The following is a 24967-nucleotide window of genomic DNA, read 5'->3' as shown; positions in this document are numbered from 1 at the left end:
TCTGTTCCTCCTTCCTTCTTTCCTTCATGTTTGTCCTTCCCTCCTTCCATCTTTCTTTCCTTCCTTCCAACTTTCAATCCTTCCTTCCTTCCAGCTTTCCTTCCTTGCTTCATGTCTCTGTCCTTCCATCTTTCCTTCCTTCCTTCCTTCCTTCCATCCATCTTTCCTTCATGGGTGTCCTTCCTTCCTTCCTTCCTTCCTTCCTTCATATCTGTTCTTCCTTCCTTCCTTCCTTCCTTCATGTCTGTCTGTCTCTCCTTCCTTCCTTCCTTCCTTCCTTCCTTCCTTCCTTCCTCCCTTCTTTCCTTCATGGGTGTCCTTCCTTCCTTCCTTCCTTCCTTCCTTCATATCTGTTCTTCCTTCCTTCCTTCCTTCATGTCTGTCTCTCTCTCTCTCCTTCCTTCCTTCCTTCCTTCCTTCCTTCCTTCCTTCCTTCCTTCCTTCCTTCCTTCCTTCCTTCCTTCCTTCCTTAATAACATTTCTAGTTTCATGCTAATGTGACTAATATCAGTGAAATCAACGAGCTGCTAATCAGGAAGTTTGAGGAAGTTTAGATTTTATGATCGTTGGTGTGACAGGAAGGAAATAAACAGTTTTATACTTTTAAAACTTTACTACTATTAATGATTAATGACGCTCGCTGAGTAAGCAGGAAGTGACATGTATATAAAGTCAGGAGGGTTTTTATATATATTACACACAGATGGTTTCACACTGCTGCTTCTCTCCACTGTGAAGGATTATTTATTTCAGAAGCTACTTCCTGTTCAAACACCATGCTCAGTTACTGATCTCAAATTCCTTCATGTCTGTCCTTCCCTCCTTCCCTCCTTCATGTGTGTCCTTCCTTCCCTCCCTCATATCTGTCCTTCCTTCCTTCCCGCCTTCCTTCCCTTTATGTCTGTCCTTCCTTCCTTCCCCCTTCATGTGTCCTTCCTTCCTTCCCTTCTCCCTTCATGTGTCCTTCCTTCCTTCCCTTCTCCCTTCTTGTGTCCTTCCTTCATTCTTTCCCTTCTTCCTGTCTTCTTTTCCTTCCTTCCTTCCTCCCCTCCCCTTATGTCTGTCCTTCCTTCCTTCCTTCCCTTCTTCCTGTCTTCTCTTCCTTCCCTCCTTCCTTCTTTCCACCTTTCCTTCCTTCCATCATGTCTGTCCTTCCTTCCTTCCCTCCCTTCCTCCCTCCCTCCTTCCTTCCTTCCTTCCATCCCTCCCTCCTTCCTTCCTTCCTTCATGTCTGTCCTTCCTTCCTTCCCTCTTTCCTTCCCTCTAAAGATGAGTTTGACTTCCCTGCAGTAGACTCTGAGTGTTTCCTCACATTCTCACCTCCCTTCTCCCTTCCTTCCTTCCTTCCTTCCTTCCTTCCTTACTTACATTCTCACCTCCAGATCAGAGTAAACCTGCTGATCTGTTCCTGATCACTTTATTGATCTCTGCAGACTCAGCTGACCTCAGGTTTTTACCCAGCATGCATCTTGTTCCTCCGGCGGACTCTGCAGACTCAGCTGACCTCAGGTTTTTACCCAGCATGCATCTTGTTCCTCTAGCGGACTCTGCAGACTCAGCTGACCTCAGGTTTTTACCCAGCATGCATCTTGTTCCTCTAGCGGACTCTGCAGACTCAGCTGACCTCAGGTTTTTACCCAGCATGCATCTTGTTCCTCCAGTGGACTCTGCAGACTCAGCTGCTGACATCAGAAACCTGCTGATCAGCTTTAACCTCAGTCTGAGTTTGGAGAGTTTAGTGATTCAGAAGTTTTTTATTTACATGAAGATTAAAAGTTTCCATCTTTAAGACGACGTCATCGAGCTTCTTCTCCTACAGGAACTCGTTTGTCTGTCCTTCCTTCATGTCTGTCCTTCCTTCCTTCCCTTTATGTCTGTCCTTCCTTCCTTCCCTTTATGTCTGTCCTTCCTTCCTTCCCTCTTTCCTTTGTCTGTCCTTCCTTCCTTCCCTCCTTCTTTCCTTTATGTCTGTCCTTCCTTCCCTCTTTCCTTCCTGTCTGTCCTTCCCTCCTGTCTGTCCTTCCTTCCCTCTTTCCTTTATGTCTGTCCTTCCTTCCTTCCCTCCTGTCTGTCCTTCCTTCCTTCCCTCCCTCTTTCCTTTATGTCTGTCCTTCCTTCCTTCCTTCCCTCTTTCCTTCCTTCCCTCTTTCCTTCCTGTCTGTCCTTCCTTCCTTCCCTCCTGTCTGCCCTTCCTTCCTTCATGTCTGTCCTTCCTTCCTTCCCTCCTGTCTGTCCTTCCTTCCTTCCTTCCTTCATGTCTGTGCTTCCTTCATGTCTGTCCTTCCCTCATGTCTGTCCTTCCTTCATGTTTGTCCTTCCTTCCTTCCCTCCTGTCTGTCCTTCCTTCCTTCCTTCCCTCTTTCCTTTATGTCTGTCCTTCCTTCCTTCCCTATTTCCTTTATGTCTGTCCTTCCTTCCTTTATGTCTGTCCTTCCTTCCTTCTTTCATGTCTGTCCTTCCTTCCTGTCTGTCTGTCCTTCCTTCCTTCCCTCCTGTCTGTCCTTCCTTCCCTCCCTTCCTTCATGTCTGTCCTTCCTTCCTTCATGTCTGTCCTTCCTTCCTTCCCTCCTGTCTGTCCTTCCTTCCCTCCTGTCTGTCCTTCCTTCCTTCCCTCCTGTCTGCCCTTCCTTCCTTCCTTCATGTCTGTCCTTCCTTCCTTCCTTCCCTCCTGTCTGTCCTTCCTTCATGTCTGTACTTCCTTCATGTCTGTCCTTCCTTCCTTCCTTCCCTCCTGTCTGTCTTTCCTTTATGTCTGTCCTTCCTTCCTTCCCTTTATGTGTGTCCTTCCTTCCCTCCTTCATATCTGTCCTTCCTTCCTTCCCTTCTGTCTGTCTTTCCTTTATGTCTGTCCTTCCTTCCCTTCTCCCTTCATGTCTGTCCTTCCTTCCTTCCCTCCTGTCTGTCCTTCCTTCCTTCATGTCTGTCCTTCCTTCCTTCCCTCCTGTCTGCCCTTCCTTCCTTCCTTCCTTCATGTCTGTCCTTCCTTCCTTCCTTCATGTCTGTCCTTCCTTCCTTCCCTCCTGTCTGTCCTTCCTTCCTTCCTTCCTTCATGTCTGTACTTCCTTTATGTCTGTCCTTCCTTCCTTCCCTTTATGTGTGTCCTTCCTTCCCTCCTTCATATCTGTCCTTCCTTCCTTCCCTCCTGTCTGTCTTTCCTTTATGTCTGTCCTTCCTTCCCTTCTCCCTTCATGTGTCCTTCCTTCCTTCCCTTCTCCCTTCATGTGTCCTTCCGTAGTACTGTAGGTAAATCTATTTTTATATAATGTGGAGAACTTCTGCATATATTTAACCTTCCTGTCGTCCTCCCGGGTCAAACTGACCCCGTCTGTTTGAACAGTTCCTTCCTTCTTTCCTTCCTTCCTCCTTCTCTCTTTCTTTCCTCCCCCTACCTTCCTCCCTACCTTCTTTCTTCCTCCCTCCTACCTTCCTTCCATCTGTCCGTCCTTCCTTCTTCCCTTCCTTCCTTCTCTTTCTTTCCTCCCTTCCTTCTTTCCTCCCTCCCTCCCATCTGTCCGTCCTTCCTTCCTTCCTTCTCTCTTTCTTTCCTCCCGCTACCTTCCTCCCTTCCTTCTTTCCTCTCTCCCTCCCATCTGTCCATCCTTCCTTCCCTCCTTCTTCCTTCCCTCCCTTCCTCCTCCTCTCTTTCCTCCCCCTACCTTCCTCCCTTCCTTCTTTCCTCCCTCCCGCCCTCCCTCCCTCCCTCCCTCGTACCTTCCTTCCTTCCTTCCTCCTCCTCTCTTTCCTCCCCCTACCTTCCTCCCTTCACTCCTCCCTCCCTCGTACCTTCCTTCCTTCCTTCCTTCCTCCTTCTGTCTTTCCTCCCCCTCTCCCTCTGTCCTTCTTTCATCCCTTCCTTCCGTCTGTCCTTCTCTTCCTTCATCCCTTCCTTCCTTCTTCCTGCCTTGACTTCACCCTTTTATTGTGTTGTTGACTCTATGTTTTAGCACCTTTAACCTTTAACCTGCTGCTTTTCTGCTGAGTCAGTGTGAATAAAAGACGTTTCTTATCTCATGTTATCAAAGTTATAACATTAATAACCCATCTGGGACAGTTTGAAGGGTTTTAATCAGTCAGATTAGATGATTATAAAAAGCCTTAAAGATCTTCACCTCTTCATCTTTTCCATCCTGTCACGCTGTTCCTTCCTCCCTCTTTCTTTGCTCCCTCCTCCTTCCATCCTTCCTTCCATCCTTCCTTCCTCCCTTCCTTCCTTCATCCCTCCTTACTCCTTTCCTTCCTTCCTCCCTCCCTCCTTACTCCTTTCCTTCCTCCCTCCTTACTCCTTTCCTTCCTTCCTTTCTTTCCTCCCTCCTTACTCCTTTCCTCCCTCCCTCCTTACTCCTTTCCTTCCTCCCTTCCTTCCTTTTTCCTTTCTTCCCTCCTTACTCCTTTCTTTCCTTCCTTCCTCCCTCCCTTCATTCCTCCTTTCCTTCCTTGTCTCCTAAATTCCTTCCTGTTTTCATCCTTACCCCTTTCCTTCCTTCCTCCCTCCCTCCCTCCTTACTCCTTTCCATCCTCCTTTCCTCCCTCCCCCCTCCTTACTCCTTTCCTTCCTTTCTCCTTTCTTCCCTCCTTACTCCTTTCTTTCCTTCCTTCCTCCCTCCCTTCATTCCTCCTTTCCTTCCTTGTCTCCTAAATTCCTTCCTCTTTTCATCCTTCCTCCTTTCTTTCCTTCCTTCCTTCCTACCCTCTCTCCTTACTTCCTTCCTCTTTTCCTCCTTACTCCTTTCCTTCCTTCCTGGACCTGAGGACAACAGGAGGGTTAACTACTTTTAAATGTGATGATAAAAGCCTCAAACAGCTCTAAAGGATCTAATCTCTTCATAATAAACTGTAAAACAACACAAAACATATCAAATCTGAGTGTTTGCTGCTTCACAGTATTGATTTTTTTGGTGCAGAAGTCGAGTTGAGCCTTCAAATTAATGTTATGTAACAGAAACTGACAGATGCACCAAAGAAAGCTGCAGATCGAGTCGCAGAAACAAACATATATACAGATATTATAACCTTTTTAGACCATTTTAAAGCATTTTCAGGATGTCAGATAGTCAGGTGTGATGTCTAACTCGGTCTAAATTTACTGGCATGGTTTTAAGCTTCAGTGGAATAACATGCAACCATCAACCCACCTCTTAGAGAACATATAAACTAGTGTTAGCAGCTTCAAAGTATTGATATCTGTGGTGCAGAAGTCGAGTTGAGCCTTTAAATTAATGTTATGTAACAGAAGCTGACAGATGCACCAAAGAAAGCTGCAGATCAAGCGGCAGAAATACACAATTATTATTATATAAACATGTTTTTAGACCATTTTAAACCATTTTCAGGTGCTGAGATAGTTAGGTGTGATGTCCAACTAGGTCTAAATTTGCTGATAGTGTTTTATATTTGATCATAAAAGCCTTAAACAACTTAAGTGGATTTACATGCAACTATTACCCCATAAAAACATATAAAAACATATAAAATCAGAGTGTTGTATTGATTTTTGTGGTGCAGAAGTCTGGTTCAGCCTTTAATTTAACGTTATATAACATAAACTACCAGATGCACCAAAGAAAGCTGCAGATATGAATGAAAACACAGTAAAAAACAAAGGTCACAGAACAAGAAGGGTGACTAATTCTTCCATAACACCGGGCCCAGCTTTAAAAAGCCACAGCGCTGTCAGCAAAGCTTTCTGCAGCTTCATATCAATGAGCAGAGGAAGACATGAAGGTGAAGCACACAGTCAGGTTTGATGAAGGTGTGTGAGGTAATGCACCTGCTCATACTTTGACCCAGTAAACAAACAGGAGGGTGAAAAAGAAAAAAAAAAAACACACAAACTTACAGCGCATTTCCTGCCCAGGTATCCGAACAGACAGTCGTTTTCCTGCGGGGTGAGGAGCATTGAGCCGTTGTTTGCAGGCTTGCGAGGTGCTGAGTGGCTGTTCATGGCTCCAAAATCTACTAATTAACCCCCCCACTCTTAAATGATGTGGTAATAGCTTTTAAAAAACACTGTTAATTAAACCAAATCCATGCAGGCTCCAGTCACTTTGGCCTGCAGCCGGATCATCTCCCCTGGCTCAGTCCCGACTCCAGGGAGGGTTTCCCGGGTTTGCACCTGCTTCCCAAAACACCTTAACTCTTCAGTGTGGTGGTTGAATAACAGATAAAGCCCCTCGCTGTGTCTTTACACGGATAAAAGCTCAACTTTCAGTCGGAAACTCCTCCAGCAGCTGCAGCAGCGATGCGTACATCCAACATGGCAGCAGCAGGATGGAGCAGACCACTTTAAACATGGAAGAGGAGGAGGGGGGTTGGGTTGGGAAAAGTCTACAATTATCCGCTTTAATTAGAAACACAAGGTGGTGATAGTGATAGTGACACACACACACGTATAAATATATTATCTGATATTTAATATAAGTAATAAAACTGTGTAATATGTGTGTTTTTTACTTTAATAGGCAGAGATGTGGTTTGCTGACAGGGAATGGTTCAGTCCGACGTGGCAGCAGGAATGCAGCTCTGCGGAGGGAAAGAAGGGGGGGAAGCGTGACGTCACGAGGGGCGGGGATGCGGCGTGACGTCGGAAGGGGAGCGGAGGGGGCTGAAAAAATGTAAATAAGACATAAATTATTTATAAGAAATGTTGAATATTTGCACATATGATGCTTTGTGTGTAATTATAAATTATTAAAATATAATAATCTAACTACGGAGTGAAAAGAGCTTTGAGATAGATTTAAAAAAAAAAAAAAGATTTATAACTATTAATAACAATAGAATAGAAAACGGGTGTTTTTTGAGTAAAAGTAGCATAAAAAATCCAGTAAAGCTACATCAGTATTACGTACTTTTATTGTCTAAAGCTGTGTGATATTAGTATTTAATGTATAATACCAATTTCAATCCAACTGTGAAATATACATGTATTTTTTCTTCAAATTAATCAGTGCAATAACAATATAATCTCTGGTATATTACCATTAAATACCAATATTACTGTTGTGCTGTAATGTAAATGCCACAATAATATTAATTATTGATTATTTCTATTATTGTTGTTATTGTATTTCATACTTATTTATTGTTCTTTATTGTTTCTTATTGATGCTCTTCTATCTTTACTGTCCACTAGCTGCTGTAATAATGTAAATCTCCCCATAATACTGCAGTATTATAGTGATGTAGTATGCAGTATTACAGTAAAAGTACTGCAGTATTATAGTGATGTAGTATGCAGTATTACAGTAAAAGTACTGCAGTATTATAGTGATGTAGTATGCAGTATTACAGTAAAAGTACTGCAGTATTATAGTGATGTAGTATGCAGTATTACAGTAAAAGTACTGCAGTATTTTAGTGATGTAGTATGCAGTATTACAGTAAAAGTACTGCAGTATTATAGTGATGTAGTATGCAGTATTACAGTAAAAGTACTGCAGTATTATAGTGATGTAGTATGCAGTATTACAGTAAAAGTACTGCAGTATTATAGTGATGTAGTATGCAGTATTACAGTAAAAGTACTGCAGTATTATGAGTGATGTAGTATGCAGTATTACAGTAAAAGTACTGCAGTATTATAGTGATGTAGTATGCAGTATTACAGTAAAAGTACTGCAGTATTATAGTGATGTAGTATGCAGTATTACAGTAAAAGTACTGCAGTATTATAGTGATGTAGTATGCAGTATTACAGTAAAAGTACTGCAGTATTATAGTGATGTAGTATGTAGTATTACAGTAAAAGTACTACAGTATTATAGTGATGTAGTATGCAGTATTACAGTTAAAGTACTGCAGTATTATGAGTGATGTAGTATGCAGTATTACAGTTAAAGTACTGCAGTATTATGAGTGATGTAGTATGCAGTATTACAGTAAAAGTACTGCAGTATTATAGTGATGTAGTATGCAGTATTACAGTAAAAGTACTGCAGTATTATGAGTGATGTAGTATGCAGTATTACAGTAAAAGTACTGCAGTATTATGAGTGATGTAGTATGCAGTATTACAGTAAAAGTACTGCAGTATTATAGTGATGTAGTATGCAGTATTACAGTAAAAGTACTGCAGTATTATAGTGATGTAGTATGCAGTATTACAGTAAAAGTACTGCAGTATTATGAGTGATGTAGTATGCAGTATTACAGTAAAAGTACTGCAGCATTATAGTGATGTAGTATGTAGTATTACAGTAAAAGTACTGCAGTATTATAGTGATGTAGTATGCAGTATTACAGTAAAAGTACTGCAGTATTATGAGTGATGTAGTATGCAGTATTACAGTAAAAGTACTGCAGTATTATAGTGATGTAGTATGCAGTATTACAGTAAAAGTACTGCAGTATTATAGTGATGTAGTATGCAGTATTACAGTAAAAGTACTGCAGTATTATAATGATGTAGTATGCAGTATTACAGTAAAAGTACTGCAGTATTATAGTGATGTAGTATGTAGTATTACAGTAAAAGTACTACAGTATTATAGTGATGTAGTATGCAGTATTACAGTAAAAGTACTGCAGTATTATGAGTGATGTAGTATGCAGTATTACAGTTAAAGTACTGCAGTATTATAGTGATGTAGTATGCAGTATTACAGTAAAAGTACTGCAGTATTATAGTGATGTAGTATGCAGTATTACAGTAAAAGTACTGCAGTATTATAGTGATGTAGTATGCAGTATTACAGTAAAAGTACTGCAGTATTATAGTGATGTAGTATGCAGTATTACAGTAAAAGTACTGCAGTATTTTAGTGATGTAGTATGCAGTATTACAGTAAAAGTACTGCAGTATTATAGTGATGTAGTATGCAGTATTACAGTAAAAGTACTGCAGTATTATAGTGATGTAGTATGCAGTATTACAGTAAAAGTACTGCAGTATTATAGTGATGTAGTATGCAGTATTACAGTAAAAGTACTGCAGTATTATGAGTGATGTAGTATGCAGTATTACAGTAAAAGTACTGCAGTATTATAGTGATGTAGTATGCAGTATTACAGTAAAAGTACTGCAGTATTATAGTGATGTAGTATGCAGTATTACAGTAAAAGTACTGCAGTATTATAGTGATGTAGTATGCAGTATTACAGTAAAAGTACTGCAGTATTATAGTGATGTAGTATGTAGTATTACAGTAAAAGTACTACAGTATTATAGTGATGTAGTATGCAGTATTACAGTTAAAGTACTGCAGTATTATGAGTGATGTAGTATGCAGTATTACAGTTAAAGTACTGCAGTATTATGAGTGATGTAGTATGCAGTATTACAGTAAAAGTACTGCAGTATTATAGTGATGTAGTATGCAGTATTACAGTAAAAGTACTGCAGTATTATGAGTGATGTAGTATGCAGTATTACAGTAAAAGTACTGCAGTATTATGAGTGATGTAGTATGCAGTATTACAGTAAAAGTACTGCAGTATTATAGTGATGTAGTATGCAGTATTACAGTAAAAGTACTGCAGTATTATAGTGATGTAGTATGCAGTATTACAGTAAAAGTACTGCAGTATTATGAGTGATGTAGTATGCAGTATTACAGTAAAAGTACTGCAGCATTATAGTGATGTAGTATGTAGTATTACAGTAAAAGTACTGCAGTATTATAGTGATGTAGTATGCAGTATTACAGTAAAAGTACTGCAGTATTATAGTGATGTAGTATGCAGTATTACAGTAAAAGTACTGCAGTATTATAGTGATGTAGTATGCAGTATTACAGTAAAAGTACTGCAGTATTATAGTGATGTAGTATGCAGTATTACAGTAAAAGTACTGCAGTATTATAGTGATGTAGTATGCAGTATTACAGTAAAAGTACTGCAGTATTATAGTGATGTAGTATGCAGTATTACAGTAAAAATACTGCAGTATTATAGTGATGTAGTATGCAGTATTACAGTAAAAGTAGTGATATATTATATATGACATCATTAGATTATTAATAGTGAAGCATCAGTGTTAGAGCAGCACGTTACTGTTGTAGCTGCTGGAGGTGGAGCTAGTTTATACTACTTTATATACAGTTAGCTAGTTTATACTACGTTATATACAGTTAGCTAGTTTATACTACTTTATATACAGTTAGCTAGTTTATACTACTTTATATACAGTTAGCTAGTTTATACTACTTTATATACAGTTAGCTAGTTTACACTGCTTTATATACAGTTAGCTACTTTACACTACTTTATATACAGTTAGCTAGGTTACACTGCTTTATATACAGTTAGCTACTTTACACTACTTTATATACAGTTAGCTAGGTTACACTGCTTTATATACAGTTAGCTAGTTTACACTACTTTTTATACAGTTAGCTAGTTTATATTACTTTATATACAGTTAGCTAGTTTATACTACTTTATGTACAGTTAGCTAGTTTATACTACTTTATATACAGTTAGCTAGTTTATACTACTTTATATACAGTTAGCTAGTTTAGTCCAGTGGTTCCCAACCTAGGGGTGGGGCCCCTCCAAAGGGTCAGCAGATAAATGTGAGGGCTGCTGAGATGATTAATGGGAGAGGAAAGAAGAAAAAACAAAGTTCTGATACACAAATGTGTTTTCAGTTTTTGGACTTTTTCTCTAATCTTTGATTTTTGCTAAAATATTGCATCCTTTGAACATTTATTGAAATGAAAGCATGTGAGAGGTTTAGAGGGAAAAATCAGTATTTGGTGGAGCATGTAGGTAAAAGTCTTGACACTTACGCTATCAGAATAAATCAGGAGGTTTGTGACTGTGATGGTGACAGATGGATGGAGGTTAGTGGAGGTTGGTGTCCTTTAGGTCAGCAGCATTAACACCAACACTAATCTATAAAGCAGCTGCCTCCACACGCTGCTCTATGAAACACTGAGCAGAGGCCAAACCGGAGGAGTTAAAGTATCATTCACAAATATCAAGTGGTGGAAGAAGACTGAGTGGTTTCTATGTCTTCTTCCTACAGACCAAAAACATGCAGGTTTAGTTATGTGAGTGTGAATGGTTGTCTGTCTGTGTCTGTGTTAGCCCTGTGATTGACTGGTGGACTGTCAGGTGCCCAACAACAGCTGTGATTGGCTCCAGCTCCTCCCCGATCCTCCAGAGCAATCAGACAATTTAATATGAAAACTGCAGAAAAGTTATTTTCAGTTTTTTCTGCTGCTTCTGAGCATTTTATTTTACCTTAACATTGGAAAAAACAAAAAAACACATATTGTGATCATATTTAAAACATTCATATAATAAAACATAGTGCAAAATATTCTCAATCAGCAGCTTCTGTGCAAAATAATGTGTAAAAAACTGAGACATAATATTGTTGGATTTGCACAATTTTTTCCACATATGTAGTAAATAAAATGGTTAGATGGAAGAAATACTCCTTTACTGCCACAATGCAAAAAACATTTAATTATAAGTAAAAGTAGTGAAATATTAGTTTAAATAAAGGTGCAGTGAGCTTTAGTGACATCTAGTGGTGAGATTGCAGATTGCAGCCAACTGAATGCTGAAGGTGGAGCTCGTTTAAACTGCTGTATGAGGGTCAAAGATAAATCTGAGAGGTGTTGGGATGATAGATTGGATAGAAAAGAGGTAACTAAATACTAATACTAAATATTTATATATATATATTTAAATATTTGGGCTATGGGCCTCAAGCAGTTATTTATGTGAAAACAAGCAAACAACTCAGAGACATAAAACATGACAAAGAGACACAAATACAAACTGATATTTTTCATAATCAGCTGCTAATTTTCTCATTTTCATTATTAGTTTCTTTCCCCCAGAGATTAATTCTGGGTATTTTTGGGGCACCACTGAAAACTGTAATAAGATAACTGAGAGTATATTTTTAAGTAAAATTAGGAATAACTAAAATAACCTTGCTGCTTTTAGTGAAGTAAAGGATTTTGAATATGTTGTCCATCCCTCTTATCAATATAATACACAATGGCAACTCAATGTGCTTTACATAAAACAGAAAAACATGCAATTTGAGGAATATTAAAACATACAATTACCCCCCCCCCCCACACACACACACACACATAAGGACACATAAGGACACATAAGTCAACAGGAGGTTCAGCTGGAGATGAGTTGGACAGTGGAGAAAATACATTTCATGTTTATAATCAAGTTGTGCCCGTTAGCATCATTATCACGGTGTGCACTGTTGTACAATACATGCAAGATGCTGCACTAATGTAGAAAACTAAATGGAAAGGATGTGATTGGATAGGGCTGGATCACATGATCTCACCTACAAGTTTAAATGATATAGTTCTTGTTAAAGACAGCTGATTGGCTGAGCAGTGTTTACTTACAGACTGATGTAAATGATCAGTTAAATATGGTTATGAGATAAATGATTCATCTTGACATCATCATTATGCAAATAAAAACTGGATACCTTTAATATTTACACATTGAGACTCTCTGAAATGTAATGTGGAGCCTTTAAAAGTGATCAATCAAATGTTTCAAATCAATGGTAAACAAACAGGTAAGCAGTGAAGTGATGACAGAAATCGAGTTAACTCTCAGTGTGATTCTGAGACGCTTGATAAATATGAGCCCAGGCTCACAGTCTGACTTATAGCACCTGTTTTTATCTTGATCTGCATCAAACTGCTCATGTACAACTCATCTGTTAAGTGCTGACTTCAGCTAAATCCAGAGATAACTGTTCAGTTTGGAGTCAGTTAAGAGACTTAAGTGAAGACGACAAAATCCAGATCCAGACTCCAGATGGATCATCAGGATCCAGCTGATCCTCTCTCAACACTCCTGGATGTTCACTCACTGTCTGATGGCCACCATCTGATGAGAGAAGAAGAAAGAACAGAGGTGATAAATGAGTGTTTAGTGAGACTCACTTCATCAGCTGTCAGTCAGTGATGCTTGTGTGAAATCAGAGCCAGTGATTTGCAGGCTGCAGTCAGACTGATCTTAGACCTCTGACAAAGATGAACTGATCAATAGTTTAGTGTTGAAATGAGAGAACAAACACTTTGAGATCAGATTTGATGATGAGGATCACTGTCTCTATACATCTTGTAAGGCTGCCAGCTGTAATCCAGCTTTATTTCCTGCAGACATCAACAACAGTCGTCTTCACATCAACTCAAACACATGATCACAACAAGCTTCCGGCTCATCTGATTGGCCGACTGTTCTCTCTCTCTCTGTCTTTCTGTCCAATCCTGAAGCCTGTCAACATTCTCCTCTCACAGCTTCACTGAGGAAAGCAGCACTGAGAAGGTTGGAGCTTCACCAGGAAATACTGGATCTTTGCTTTGATACTGACTGTGTTTAATACTAAACTGCTGAAACCAGCACAGACTGACTCCAACTCTCTACTGACCTCAGAATCTCCAGTCTGCAGTCTGGACTCTTCTTAAGATCAGACAGCTGCTTCACGTCTGATTCCTTCAGGTTGTTTTTAGTCAGATCCAGCTCTCTGAGATGGGAGGGGTTGTTCTTCAGAGCTGAGGCCAGATAATCACAGCTGATCTCAGACAAACCGCAGTTTTGCAATCTGAGTAAAGAATAACAGATGTGATTTCAGAAGGCTGGAATAGCTTATCAACATTTCCAAGGTCAACATATTGTGTTTCTTCAACATGTGACAATGCTGCCACCTCATTGGTTCTTTGTCCAGGATTTTGATTGACTGCTTATATAGTGATAAGATGGGTTTATAGCTGATTGTGAGGCTTGTGACCAGGTAGTGATGCAGTGTGAGAGCTGTGACAATATCATGGCATGTAGATACTTTCTGATGAGTCTGAAGCAGTTGACATTTGATTGAACCTTTTTTTAGAATATTATTCACTTGTTGATCAAATGTTAGATGTGAGTCTAAGATGATTCCCAAGTACTTGACATTGTCAACTTCAATAATCTCAGCACAGAAGTAAGAAATGGTGTCTGACCTCAGAGTCTCCAGTCTACAGTTTGGACTCTCCAGTCCAGCAGACAGACGCTTCACTCCTGAATCCTTCAGGTTGTTTTTAGTCAGATCCAGCTCTCTGAGATGGGAGGGGTTGTTCTTCAGAGCTGAGGCCAGAGAAGCACAGCTGATCTCTGACAAACCACAGTTTTGCAATCTGAGTAAAGAATAACAGATGTGAGTTCAGAAGGCTGGAATAGCTTATCAACATTTCCAAGGTGAACATTCTTCAACATGTGACAATGCTGCCACCTCATTGGTTCTTTGTCCAGGATTTTGATTGGCTGCTTATATAGTGATATGATGGGTTTTATAGTTGATTGTGAGGCTTCTGACCAGGTAGTGATGCAGTATGACAGCTGAGACATTATCATGGCATGTAGATACTTTCTGATGAGTCTGAAGCAGTTGACATTTGATTGAACCTTTTTTAGGATATTATTCACTTGTTGATCAAATGTTAGATGTGAGTCTAAGATGATTCCCAAGTACTTGACATTGTCAACCTCAATAATCTCAGCACAGAAGTAAGAAATGGTGTCTGACCTCAGAGTCTCCAGTCTACAGTTTGGACTCTCCAGTCCAGCAGAAAGACGCTTCACTCCTGAATCCTTCAGGTTGTTTTTACTCAGATCCAGCTCTCTGAGATGGGAGGGGTTGTTCTTCAGAGCTGAGGCCAGATAATCACAGCTGATCTCAGACACACCGCAGTTTTGCAATCTGAGTAAAGAATAACAGATGTGAGTTCAGAAGGCTGGAATAGCTTATCAACATTTCCAAGGTTAACATAGTGTGTTTCTTCAACATGTGACAATGCTGCCACCTCATTGGTTGTTTGTCCAGGATTTTGATTGGCTGCTTATATTGTGATATGATGGGTTTATAGTTGATTGTGAGGCTTGTGACCTCGTAGTGATGCAGTATGACAGCTGAGACATTATCATGGCATGTAGATACTTTCTGATGAGTCTGAAGCAGTTGACATTTGATTGAACCTTTTTTTTAGGATATTATTCACTTGTTGATCAAATGTTAGATGTGAGTCTAAGATGATTCCCAAGTACTTGACATTGTCAACCTCAATAATCTCAGCACAGAAGTAGGAAATGGTGTCTGACCTCAGAGTCTCCAGTCTACAGTTTGGACTCTCCAGTCCAGCAGACAGACGCTTCACTCCTGAATCCTTCAGGTTGTTTCCTCCCAGATCCAGCTTTCTGAGATGGGAGGAGTTGCTCTTCAGAGTTGAGACCAGAGAAGCACAGCTGACCTCTGACAAACTGCAACACTTCAATCTGAATAAAGAATAAAAGATGTAGATCAAAATCCATTTATAATCCAATCAGATGTGCTCAGGTTTTAAATGTGTAGTTCAACAGTATTTTGTCCTGATCGTTGAAGTTTTACCTAAAATGAGCGGAGTGACTTTGTCACTTTAGACTTTGATCTGTATGATCAAGTAAACTTGATCAGTTTCAAACAGATATTAGTTGGGAGGATCTTCTTTATACAGATATGACTCTTTACCAAAAATTGTAAACAACTAACAGTGAACATTTTCTACAGTTTCTTTAAGAATCATCTTTTATAACTACACACTAAACTTTGTACAGTAACACAATGAAAATATGGAAATAAAATGAACTTCATGATGTAAGTTATGTATGGACATAAATTAGTTCCAGCTGTTCAACATTAAGATCAACAATAGTAACAGACAGTCAGTGAACTTACATTAGAGTCTCTAGTCTACAGTTTGGACTCTCCAGTCCAGCAGACAGACTCTTCACTGCTGAATCCTGCAGGTTGTTTTCACTCAGGTCCAGGTGTGTGAGATGGGAGGGGTTGGACTTCAGAGCTGAGGCCACAACTTCACAGTGAATCTCTGAGAGTCCACAGCTAACAAGTCTGTGATGACAGATAAAATATTATACACACTTTAATATTAAATATAGATTTGAAGCATTTTGATCACTAAACAAACTGAGATGTGACGACTAGCTCAGTTCTGTCTGTAAGCAGAGCTGGTCGGCCATTAATCACAAGGATGATGGAAAACCTGAGCAGCTTCAAACTGACTCATTTCAATTTCCGTCCCCTCCACAGCACTGAGACAGCAAAATCACCAATGATCTCCTAATGGCATCTAACTGTACTACTCTCCATTCTGGTTCAACCTGAGCGCAGCCTTCGACACAGTCTCATGACATCCTCTCGGACAGGTTAGCCTCCCTTGGAATCGCTGAGATCTCTCTGGCTTGGTTCAGATCAGATCTCTCTGGTTGCACACAGTTTGGTCAACTCAAGAACCTGAGATCCAGCTCCTCTCCAGTCTCCAGTGGTGTTCCCCATGGCTCTGTCCTTGGCCCCCTCCTGTTCATTATTTATCTTCTGCCTCTTGGTCACATTCTCACTGTTACACAGTCCCTAACCCCATCTTTCCACTAAGCCCCTGGATGTGCTTTCATTCCGAGATGAATATCTGTTAGAACAGTATCACTTTTCATTACACTCAACATAACAGAATTACACTCTTAACATTCTCTGGCCATACATATCCACTCTCATAGCACATGTTGTGCATCGTTTTTACGCAAATGAATGGCTGAGGCTCTTTTTCTCTTTTTATTCCTCACAACAAGTAACGTTCGCTGAGGATCATGGGTAGGCTAATGTAGCCACTCCCGCTATTATCCAAAACAGCAGAAACAAAATGTATTTCTCACAATCGAAGGTGAAATAATGAAAATGATGGTCATAACATTCACCCAGCATTTCATTGATTTATCCAGGACAATTTCTTGTTTTTGTGTTACAAAATATTGTGGATATAAATAAAATCATCAGTGAATTATCTGTTTTTCCCGGGATTTATAAAGACACAACAGGGGTAAAATCTCTTGATTAAATGTTAAATAATATTTTTAAAGTATTATATAAAATATTTGTGGATTATTGGATTTTAAGCAATAGATAAAAAAATAGGATGAGAATGGCCTGGAGCTATAAACACACCAACAATGTGACGTGAAGAACATTTGAAGTGAAGCTCTATAAGTCAGAGTGTTGTTTTTATAATGTCATTAATGGTTCTCATGTAGTGGATAAAAAAAGGAGCCTGTAGCTTTAATAGTGTCCAAGCTATTGAGGCGCAGTGTTTAGAAGCTAAGTTAGTGAATGACCTGACAGGGAGAGGAGCTTGCGGTTTTTCTGACCATGTTCACACTGTTTTTTCAGCTATTAGAAAAGTTGTGGATTGAGTTCAGGAGATCAGACAAGATACAGACAGTTTACCGTACCTGTGGTTTTGTATGCTTTTTCTTTTTGTATTTTTGTCAAATAAATCTGAAAGACAATCTACTGTGAAGAACTCACCTTTTTGGAGAAAAACGAGTCAGCCATAACCTCAAGTGGATAAGTTTTATTGGAAAACCTACATGTGTGTTTGACTTGTGATGAGGATATCTTGACACGTGTGAATGTGCTTGCTGATGATAATCACATCTGGACTTACTGAGCCTTTCTGCAGTTCCTCACAGCTGGGATCAGTCTCTGTTTTCCCTCCTCTGATGTGTTGTAGTTCTTCAGGTCCAACTCATCCAGAACCTCCTCTGACATCTGCAGTATGTAGGCCAGAGCTGAGCAGTGGATCTCAGAGAGTTTCTTCTCTGATCTGTTCTCTGACTTCAGGAACTCTTGGATCTCCTGACATACTGAGCGGTCGTTCATCTCCGTCAGACAGTGGAAGATATTGATGCTTCTGTCAGGAGAGATATCATCACTGTTCATCTCCTTCAGGTTGTTGATGACTCTCTGGATGATTTTTGGACTGTTGTCTGTCTGACCCAGCAGGCCTCCTAAGAGACTCTGATTGGACTTCAGAGAGAGGCCATGAAGGAAGCGGACAAACGGGTCCAGGTGGCCATTTTCACTTTTGAGAGATTTCTGCATGGCTCCCTTCAGGAACTCATCCAGAGATAGGTAACTGTAGTCTTCTCCCAGGAAGTTCTTCAGTACCTTTGTCTTCCTGCTGGTGTAACAGTGGTACATGTAGACTGCAGCCAGAAACTCCTGAACGCTCAGATGAACAAAGCTGTAGACTGTTTTCTGGAAGATCACACTCTCTTTTTTGAAGATCTCTGTACAAACTCCTGATAACACTGCAGCCTCTGTGACATCAAGACCACACTGCACCAGGTCTTTTTGGTAGAACATGATGTTTCCTTTCTGCAGTTGTTCAAACGCCAGCCTCCCCAGCTTCAGAAGAAGGTTCCTGTCAGCCTCCGTCAGCTCCTGTGGACTCGTCTTATGTCCCTCATCATACTTGTTCTTCTTCCTCTTTGTCTGAACCAGCAGGAAGTGTGAGTACATGTCAGTCAGGGTCTTGGGCAGCTCTCCTCTCTGGTCTGCAGTCAACATGTGGTCCAGAACTGTAGCAGTGATCCAGCAGAAGACTGGGATGTGACACATGATGTGGAGGCTCCTGGATGTCTTGATGTGTGAGATGATTGTGCTGGACTGCTCTTCATCACTGAATCTCTTCCTGAAGTACTCCTCCTTCTGGGCGTCAGTGAAGCCTCGTACTTCTGTTACTCTGTCAACACATGAAGGAGGGATCTGATTGGCTGCTGCAGGTCGGGAAGTTATCCAGACGAGAGCCGAGGGAAGCAGCTTCCCCTTGATGAGGTTTGTCAACAGCACACTGACTGATGACTTCTGTGTGACATCAGACACGACCTCACTGTTGTTGAAATCCAGTGAAAGTCTGCTTTCATCCAGGCCGTCAAAGATGAACAGAACTTTACAGACAGCGAGCTTCTCTGCTGTGAGCTTCTGTAATGTTGGATAGAAAACATGGATCAGCATGAGCAGACTGTACTGCTCACCTTTGATCAAGTTCAGCGACCTGAACGAGAACAGAATCAGCAGACTGATATCTTGGTTGTTGGAGCGCTGTGCCCAGTCCAGAGTGAACTTCAGCACTGAGAAGGTTTTTCCAACGCCAGCGACGCCGTTCATCAGAACCACTCTGACTCTGTGTAAGACTTCACAGATGTCCTGATCCTTGGTTGGAGCATCATGGAGGGTCTTCATCTTGGAAGCTGTTTCAAGCTGCCACACCTCATGTTGGGTATTAACCTCTTCAGTTTCCTGTTGGTCCGGTAAGACTTTAAAGATGTCCTGACACTTGATTGGAGCGTCATGGAGGGTCTTCATCTTGGAAGCTCTTTCAAGCTGCATCACCTCATGTTGGGTATTAACTTCTTCACTCTGTCCCTCTGTGATGTGGACCTCAGTGAAGATGCTGATGAGGAGGATTTCACTTCCTGCTTCATCAGTTCCTTGAGTCACACATTCACATGTGCTGCTCAGACTGATCTGATGTTCATCTAAAACCTCCTGCAGACCACTTTCTGCTGAAAGAGAAGAAAAAAGGTAGAATGAAACAGAAATCAGTGTGACTGTTAATGATCAGTAGGATAGAGGAGGTAGATTCCTGTCCTGTTTTCAGAGATGATGACATCAGCAGACAGATCTTCAGTCTTACTTTGTACAGTGCTGGTCTGACTGTCTGTCTGCAGTCCAGCTCTGGTTCTGGATCTCTTTCCACACTGGGGACAGGAGGAGTCTCCTGGTGAAGCAGACTGGTCCCAGTATGAGATGATGCACTGTCTGCAGAACAAGTGCCCACAGCTGGTAGAGACTGGATCCTTCAGGACGTCCTGACACAAAGAACAGCAGGACAGCTGCTCCTCTACAGAAAGAACCCTCATCGTCCTCTTCCTCTTCCTCTCTCTGTGGACATGAACACATTCTTTATGTCACATGACATTAGTGGAGGCCAACTGACAGCTCACAAGCTGCATGCAGCTCTTTCCCCACATAAACAGTCCACACTGTCAGTATGTACACACTTTCCCAAACGTTAAACATCAGACTCAGTTTCCTCTGCTGCAGTGGTCAGTCTGCAGTGATAAATCAGCTGCAGCAGGCTGTTTCTATACATTTACATGACCTCCTCCCATATTTAGTGTCTTTGAACAGGAACACGTTAAGTAAATTAGGACAGACACAGTTTGACTTGTTAGTAAATCCTTAGTAAATATCACCCTGGGTTACCTGCTGCTACTTTACATTTATTGACTGGAAAATCAAACAGCAATAGCAGCCCTGTCTCTGTCTCTGGTTAACATGAACATGAAGATCTGTTGGAGATTACAGCTGAATGGAAGCTACTTCATTATTTCTTTCCACTGTGTTTCCTTCATATCTACACTACAACCTTCATGAAAGTGTCTCACTGAATCATCTTCAGCTCAGTTTACAATAGAAACAGTCTCTTACTTTGTGTCTGAGGGTCCAGGTTCATTACTGAAGTATAGAGGAAGATCTATAGACCGGTCACTCTTCATAGACAGACAGCTGGATATTACAGACTCTGCTCTCTGTCTGTAGAAACAACAAATGTTTGACACACATCATTATTTATTGTAAAGATCAGATGTAACATGATTTAGTGATGACAACAGTTATGTTCATATCTCCTGCATGTTTTAAACATTTGTAATCCGGATATATTTGTAGAAATAGTTTTTTGTGTGGTGTTAAAATGACAACAGTTTATTTAGTGACAGTTAAACTAAAGGCACTGCTGCGTGATGCTGGACTGTCACATTCACTTCCTGTCTAGAAAACAAACACAATCTGTCCTCTGCTACTTTACCTGTATTAAATATTGCTTCAAGCAACTAATATTTACAGTAGAAACAGTCTCTTACTTTGTGTCTGATGGTCCAGGTTCATTACTGAAGTATAGAGGAAGATCCATAGACCGGTCACTCTTCATAGAGAGACAGCTGGATATTACAGACTCTGCTCCGTCCTCCTCTTCCTCCTCTTCCTCCTCTTCCTCCTCTTTCTTCATCTTCTGGAGTCTGAGAGGTAAACCAGTAACACTGGAGACACACACACATACACAGTATAATAAACCCAGTCCTGCCTCTCAACTTAGTAGCTTCTTATTAGTTGACATGACTTTAACTACAACCATGTGTGTTTTCTAGTCATCACAAAGAGAAACTTTGACTCTGGTTTAAATCCAACAAACAGACTTCAGATAAACATGTGTGTGCTTCTTAACTGTGACTTCTCTCTATTTAGAGCTCAGCAGTGAGTCACGTGACATCGCTGTGAGGACGCACAAACCAGGAAAACAACAACAGGAAACAACGTTTAACACATCAAACTCTGTCATTTCACATTTAATCAACTAAACAATGAATGTGATAAATAATCATCAGATTGATCAATAATGACAGTAATCAACTTTGGTCAGTGGTTAAAGTTCAATTTAATGTCCCCAAAACCATCAGACCATGGTTCTGATGTATGTGTGTGAAGAAGGGAGGAGCAGACTACTACACTATATATATACACACACACACACTCTCACACATAGGGGGCGCTGAAGGGGGGTTTGCCCACTGCGCCATACAAGCTACAACTACTACTGATTACACATCTGTTTTCTCTCAGTTGCAAAACTAAACCTGTTTAGGATTTGGTTCTGTGTTTTTTTAAATCAAATAAAGACGAAAATAATCTCAATAGTTGAATTAAAACTTCAGCAGACAGAGAGGCTAGTTTTGCGCCCTGGGCAGACCGTCTGAGGGAACGAGCATTGTTTGACACCCCTGCTGTAGATGCATTGAGTATGACCATTTATGGGCATATAGAGTATTCTTGAGTATGACCATTTATGGGCATATAGAGTATTCTTGAGTATGACCATTTATGGGCATATAGAGTATTCTTGAGTATGACCATTTATGGGCATATAGAGTATTCTTGAGTATGACCATATATGGGCATATAGAGTATTCTTGGTATCTGTGAAGGCTTAAAAACTATTCAAAGAAACTTGATTTTTCTAGCCTTCTTTGATGCAAAATCATCATTTTGGGGTTTTTTGCATTTTATTTATTTATTTATTTATTTTTTGCATTTTCACATAACCCAATAACTTACATGTAGCTATAACGGGTCTGTATTAATTTTATAAATGTATTACAATTTATTTGGAAGCAGCAGTTTGTGTTGTGTTGCCCGGGATCATAATCATCACAGGTCAGTCTACACCCCCCCCCCCGGATCATAATCATCACAGGTCAGTCTATCCCCCGCCCCCCCTCTGGGATTATAATCATCACAGGTCAGTCTATCCCCCCCCCCCCCCCCACCTGCTTTTCCCTCTGAGAGTCAGACTCACACACAACCTGCTCACAGCCTCTGCAGTCGCAAGTTGATCCCCCCCCCCTCCCCTTTGTCTTTTCTTCTGACACACACAACCTGTATACATGACTCTCAGCAGCAGGATGTGATAGTAGGGGCGCCTCATCGCCCACTGCACCAACTGGATGTGGAAATGAGCGGTATTAGTCTAGAAAACTGGCGCACTTTTTTTTTTTTTTTGAGAGCGCTCGTGCGCCCAAAGTAGATTGGGCCCTGGGCGATTGCCCACATTGCCCATAGCAAAACCCGCCCCTGAGTAACTTCCTGGTTATTGTTGGTAACTTCTCTAAAATGTCGGTTTAAATTGATGATCTGATATAAAACAATTCAAACATCAGACTCACACAGAGAAGATTTATATAAATATATCTGATTAAACATCTTCTGCAATAATCAAGGCTTCAGTCTTTATATATAAATACACACTCATCATTTTATTATTGCAGACTGTTCAGTTTCAAACAGCAGAAATAATATTTAAAGTCAGAGACCAGATCATTTCTATCTGTACAAAGTTTAATATGAGAATAACAAGTCTGAGCCTAAATGTGACTCCAACAGACTGCAGCGATCCTGATCAATGATTGTTATACTGAAGCTTTATGAAGTTAAATGATCGATTCTCTGATCGACCCGCAACACTGACGGAAAGTCTTCAGGTGAAACAGGTTCGTGTTTAGTTTATTTTGTGTTATTTTAAAGCAGTTAGTTGAATTTACTCACCAGATGAACGTTTTCTTACTGCGCCACAGATTCTCCAACAAGTGAAAGTGAAAATGTTCACTGCAGGTTAGTCTACATAACTTAAGCAGCGTTTTTAACTTTAACCCTTTCCTTTCCTCTATGCTCTTCTTCTGTGGTTACAGACAGTGGTGTGATGTAGGATTGTTTTACTGTGCTGCTCATTGCTCTCACAGCATGAATGTACCCACCATTCAATGTGACAGGATTTACATATTCAGCCTGCAGCAGAAACATTAGTCCCAACTATCAACTGTCTATTTAAAAGTTACAGTAGTGTCGACCTTACAACTACTTATCTTCTATACTGCTTTATGTGGCTCTCCCTGTGCTCACTGGATCACATGTGACAGGCTGTATAACCTGACCTAACCTGTGCACCATGTTTCATTGAGGTCTGCTGGAGCTCAAGTCAAATCACATCTTTTACAATAATGACTGAAGTGTGTAGAGTCAGTGTGGACTCTTCCAGGCTGTATAGAAAGACACTTCCAGCTATTTCTCTTTCTTCCTGACGTTTTGTGTGTCTATGAGTGTGTGTTCTCACTAGGTCTACTCTTCATGGAGCCATCCTTTCCCTGACCCAGCGCACTGTTAGTGAAAAATAGTGTTGGGGTGCGGGTGGTGGGATAGTACAGATCGCTGTGGAGAGTCCGGTCAGGGCTCTGGTGGGTCTCAATAACCAGACCGTGGAGTGCAAAGAGAGTTCTTTATTTGTGCCAGAGGTGGGCGTTCTTAGAGACTTGGAGGTGTGTGGTTTCTAGAATGTACAATGATATATAACAGGAAAGACCACACTCAGGTAAAACCTCCTCATAATACAACAAAAAGGGGGTAATTAGTTAACAAATATTAGCTTAAAGGTTTACCACATTAACTCTCTATTTACTACTTTAACTCAAACTAATTATGTTTCACAATATCAAACTGAAACCTACTTACAGAACAAATGGACGCACACAATCCTCTTGGACCGGAAAACTAGCTCTGGAACATCAAAAAACTCAACTGAAAACTTCTCTTCTCCAGTGCAATTGGAACATTTATTTCCTAGGCTGTGCGCAACACACACTTGCAGGGAAATGACACCTATTTTTTTTTTTTTTCTTCTTTGCTGCTAGCAACACTGACTTTGTTGCCAAACAGAACAGCTACAGTGCGCCCTCTACTGGTTAATGGTTAGCCTTAGACAGTCTTTTCAACAGTTAGTCTGCACCTTCCTCTTTGTCTTCTGGGTTTTGTCTGCTTTCTGAATTTGGCTGAATTTCTCTCTTTACTTTACATCCCTACTTTCCTTCATCTCTCTATCCTCTTCCTCTTCTTCTCTAACCCTAACCTCAAACTGACCACAGCTCTGGAATTCATCACCATCCCAACTCAGAAACATCGATTCATTCCCGCTTTTCAAATCACAACTCAAACTGTGTCACTTTTAATTAGCATCTTTCATTGATTTGTTTATTAATGCAAAGATGTATTTTGTGTTTTTATATTAGCGTTAAAATATATGGTTAAAAAAACTGCATATTTGACACAAAACGACAAAAACTTTGACTTCAAGTTCTGTTAGAGGTTGTCTTTAGGTTAAAAGGTAATTGTAACAGTTAAAAATACATCATTTCATTTGGTTGAATCTTGTAAGGCTATGATAAAAGTTCATTGTTATAAAGAAAGATCATTATTTTATTTTTGTCTTCTTACGGTGTGTTCAAAAGTGTACAAGGTTCATGAAAATAAACACAATCAGTTAAAGAGTCTGACCATCATTCAGCCGGGGATGCTACAGGGAGAACTGCTGGTGTGACCATGACAAATGTCAAAATATGGACAACCAGGCACCTTCTGAGGTAAGTTATGATGATTTCCAATTATCTACTGATAACTTACCCTGTAACAGGTGTTACTAATGACATCTACGATGACTCTGCTCTATTCAAATGTCCCAGTAAGCCAACACCACAATACCAGTACCCTGAA

At 40.4% G+C, this 24967-nt stretch overlaps 2 protein-coding genes across 2 annotated transcripts in view; both read right to left on the bottom strand.

Annotated features, from left to right (window-relative positions):
• wasla (WASP like actin nucleation promoting factor a) overlaps positions 1-5941 on the bottom strand; it is a 25083-nt gene extending 19142 nt beyond the window's left edge. Inside the window, exon 1 of the mRNA XM_053319366.1 lies at positions 5833-5941. Within this exon, the coding sequence (XP_053175341.1) occupies positions 5833-5941 (109 nt within the window). The remainder of the gene's footprint in view (positions 1-5832) is intronic.
• A 6647-nt stretch (positions 5942-12588) lies between these two features.
• The window catches only part of LOC128359149 (NLR family CARD domain-containing protein 3-like), a 37064-nt gene continuing 24685 nt past the window's right edge, over positions 12589-24967 (bottom strand). The window contains exons 3-12 of the mRNA XM_053319586.1: positions 20303-20403; positions 19506-19747; positions 19077-19374; positions 17472-18992; positions 15692-15865; positions 15079-15252; positions 14507-14680; positions 13944-14117; positions 13373-13546; positions 12589-12828 (exon numbers count right to left, since the gene is read on the bottom strand). Of these exons, the coding sequence (XP_053175561.1) occupies positions 12804-12828; positions 13373-13546; positions 13944-14117; positions 14507-14680; positions 15079-15252; positions 15692-15865; positions 17472-18992; positions 19077-19374; positions 19506-19747; positions 20303-20403 (3057 nt within the window). The 3' untranslated portion in view covers positions 12589-12803. The remainder of the gene's footprint in view (positions 12829-13372; positions 13547-13943; positions 14118-14506; positions 14681-15078; positions 15253-15691; positions 15866-17471; positions 18993-19076; positions 19375-19505; positions 19748-20302; positions 20404-24967) is intronic.

Source organism: Scomber japonicus, chromosome 5 (assembly GCF_027409825.1).
Source record: "Scomber japonicus isolate fScoJap1 chromosome 5, fScoJap1.pri, whole genome shotgun sequence".
Lineage (NCBI taxonomy): Eukaryota > Metazoa > Chordata > Actinopteri > Scombriformes > Scombridae > Scomber > Scomber japonicus.
This window is presented reverse-complemented; position numbering and strand designations above follow the sequence as displayed.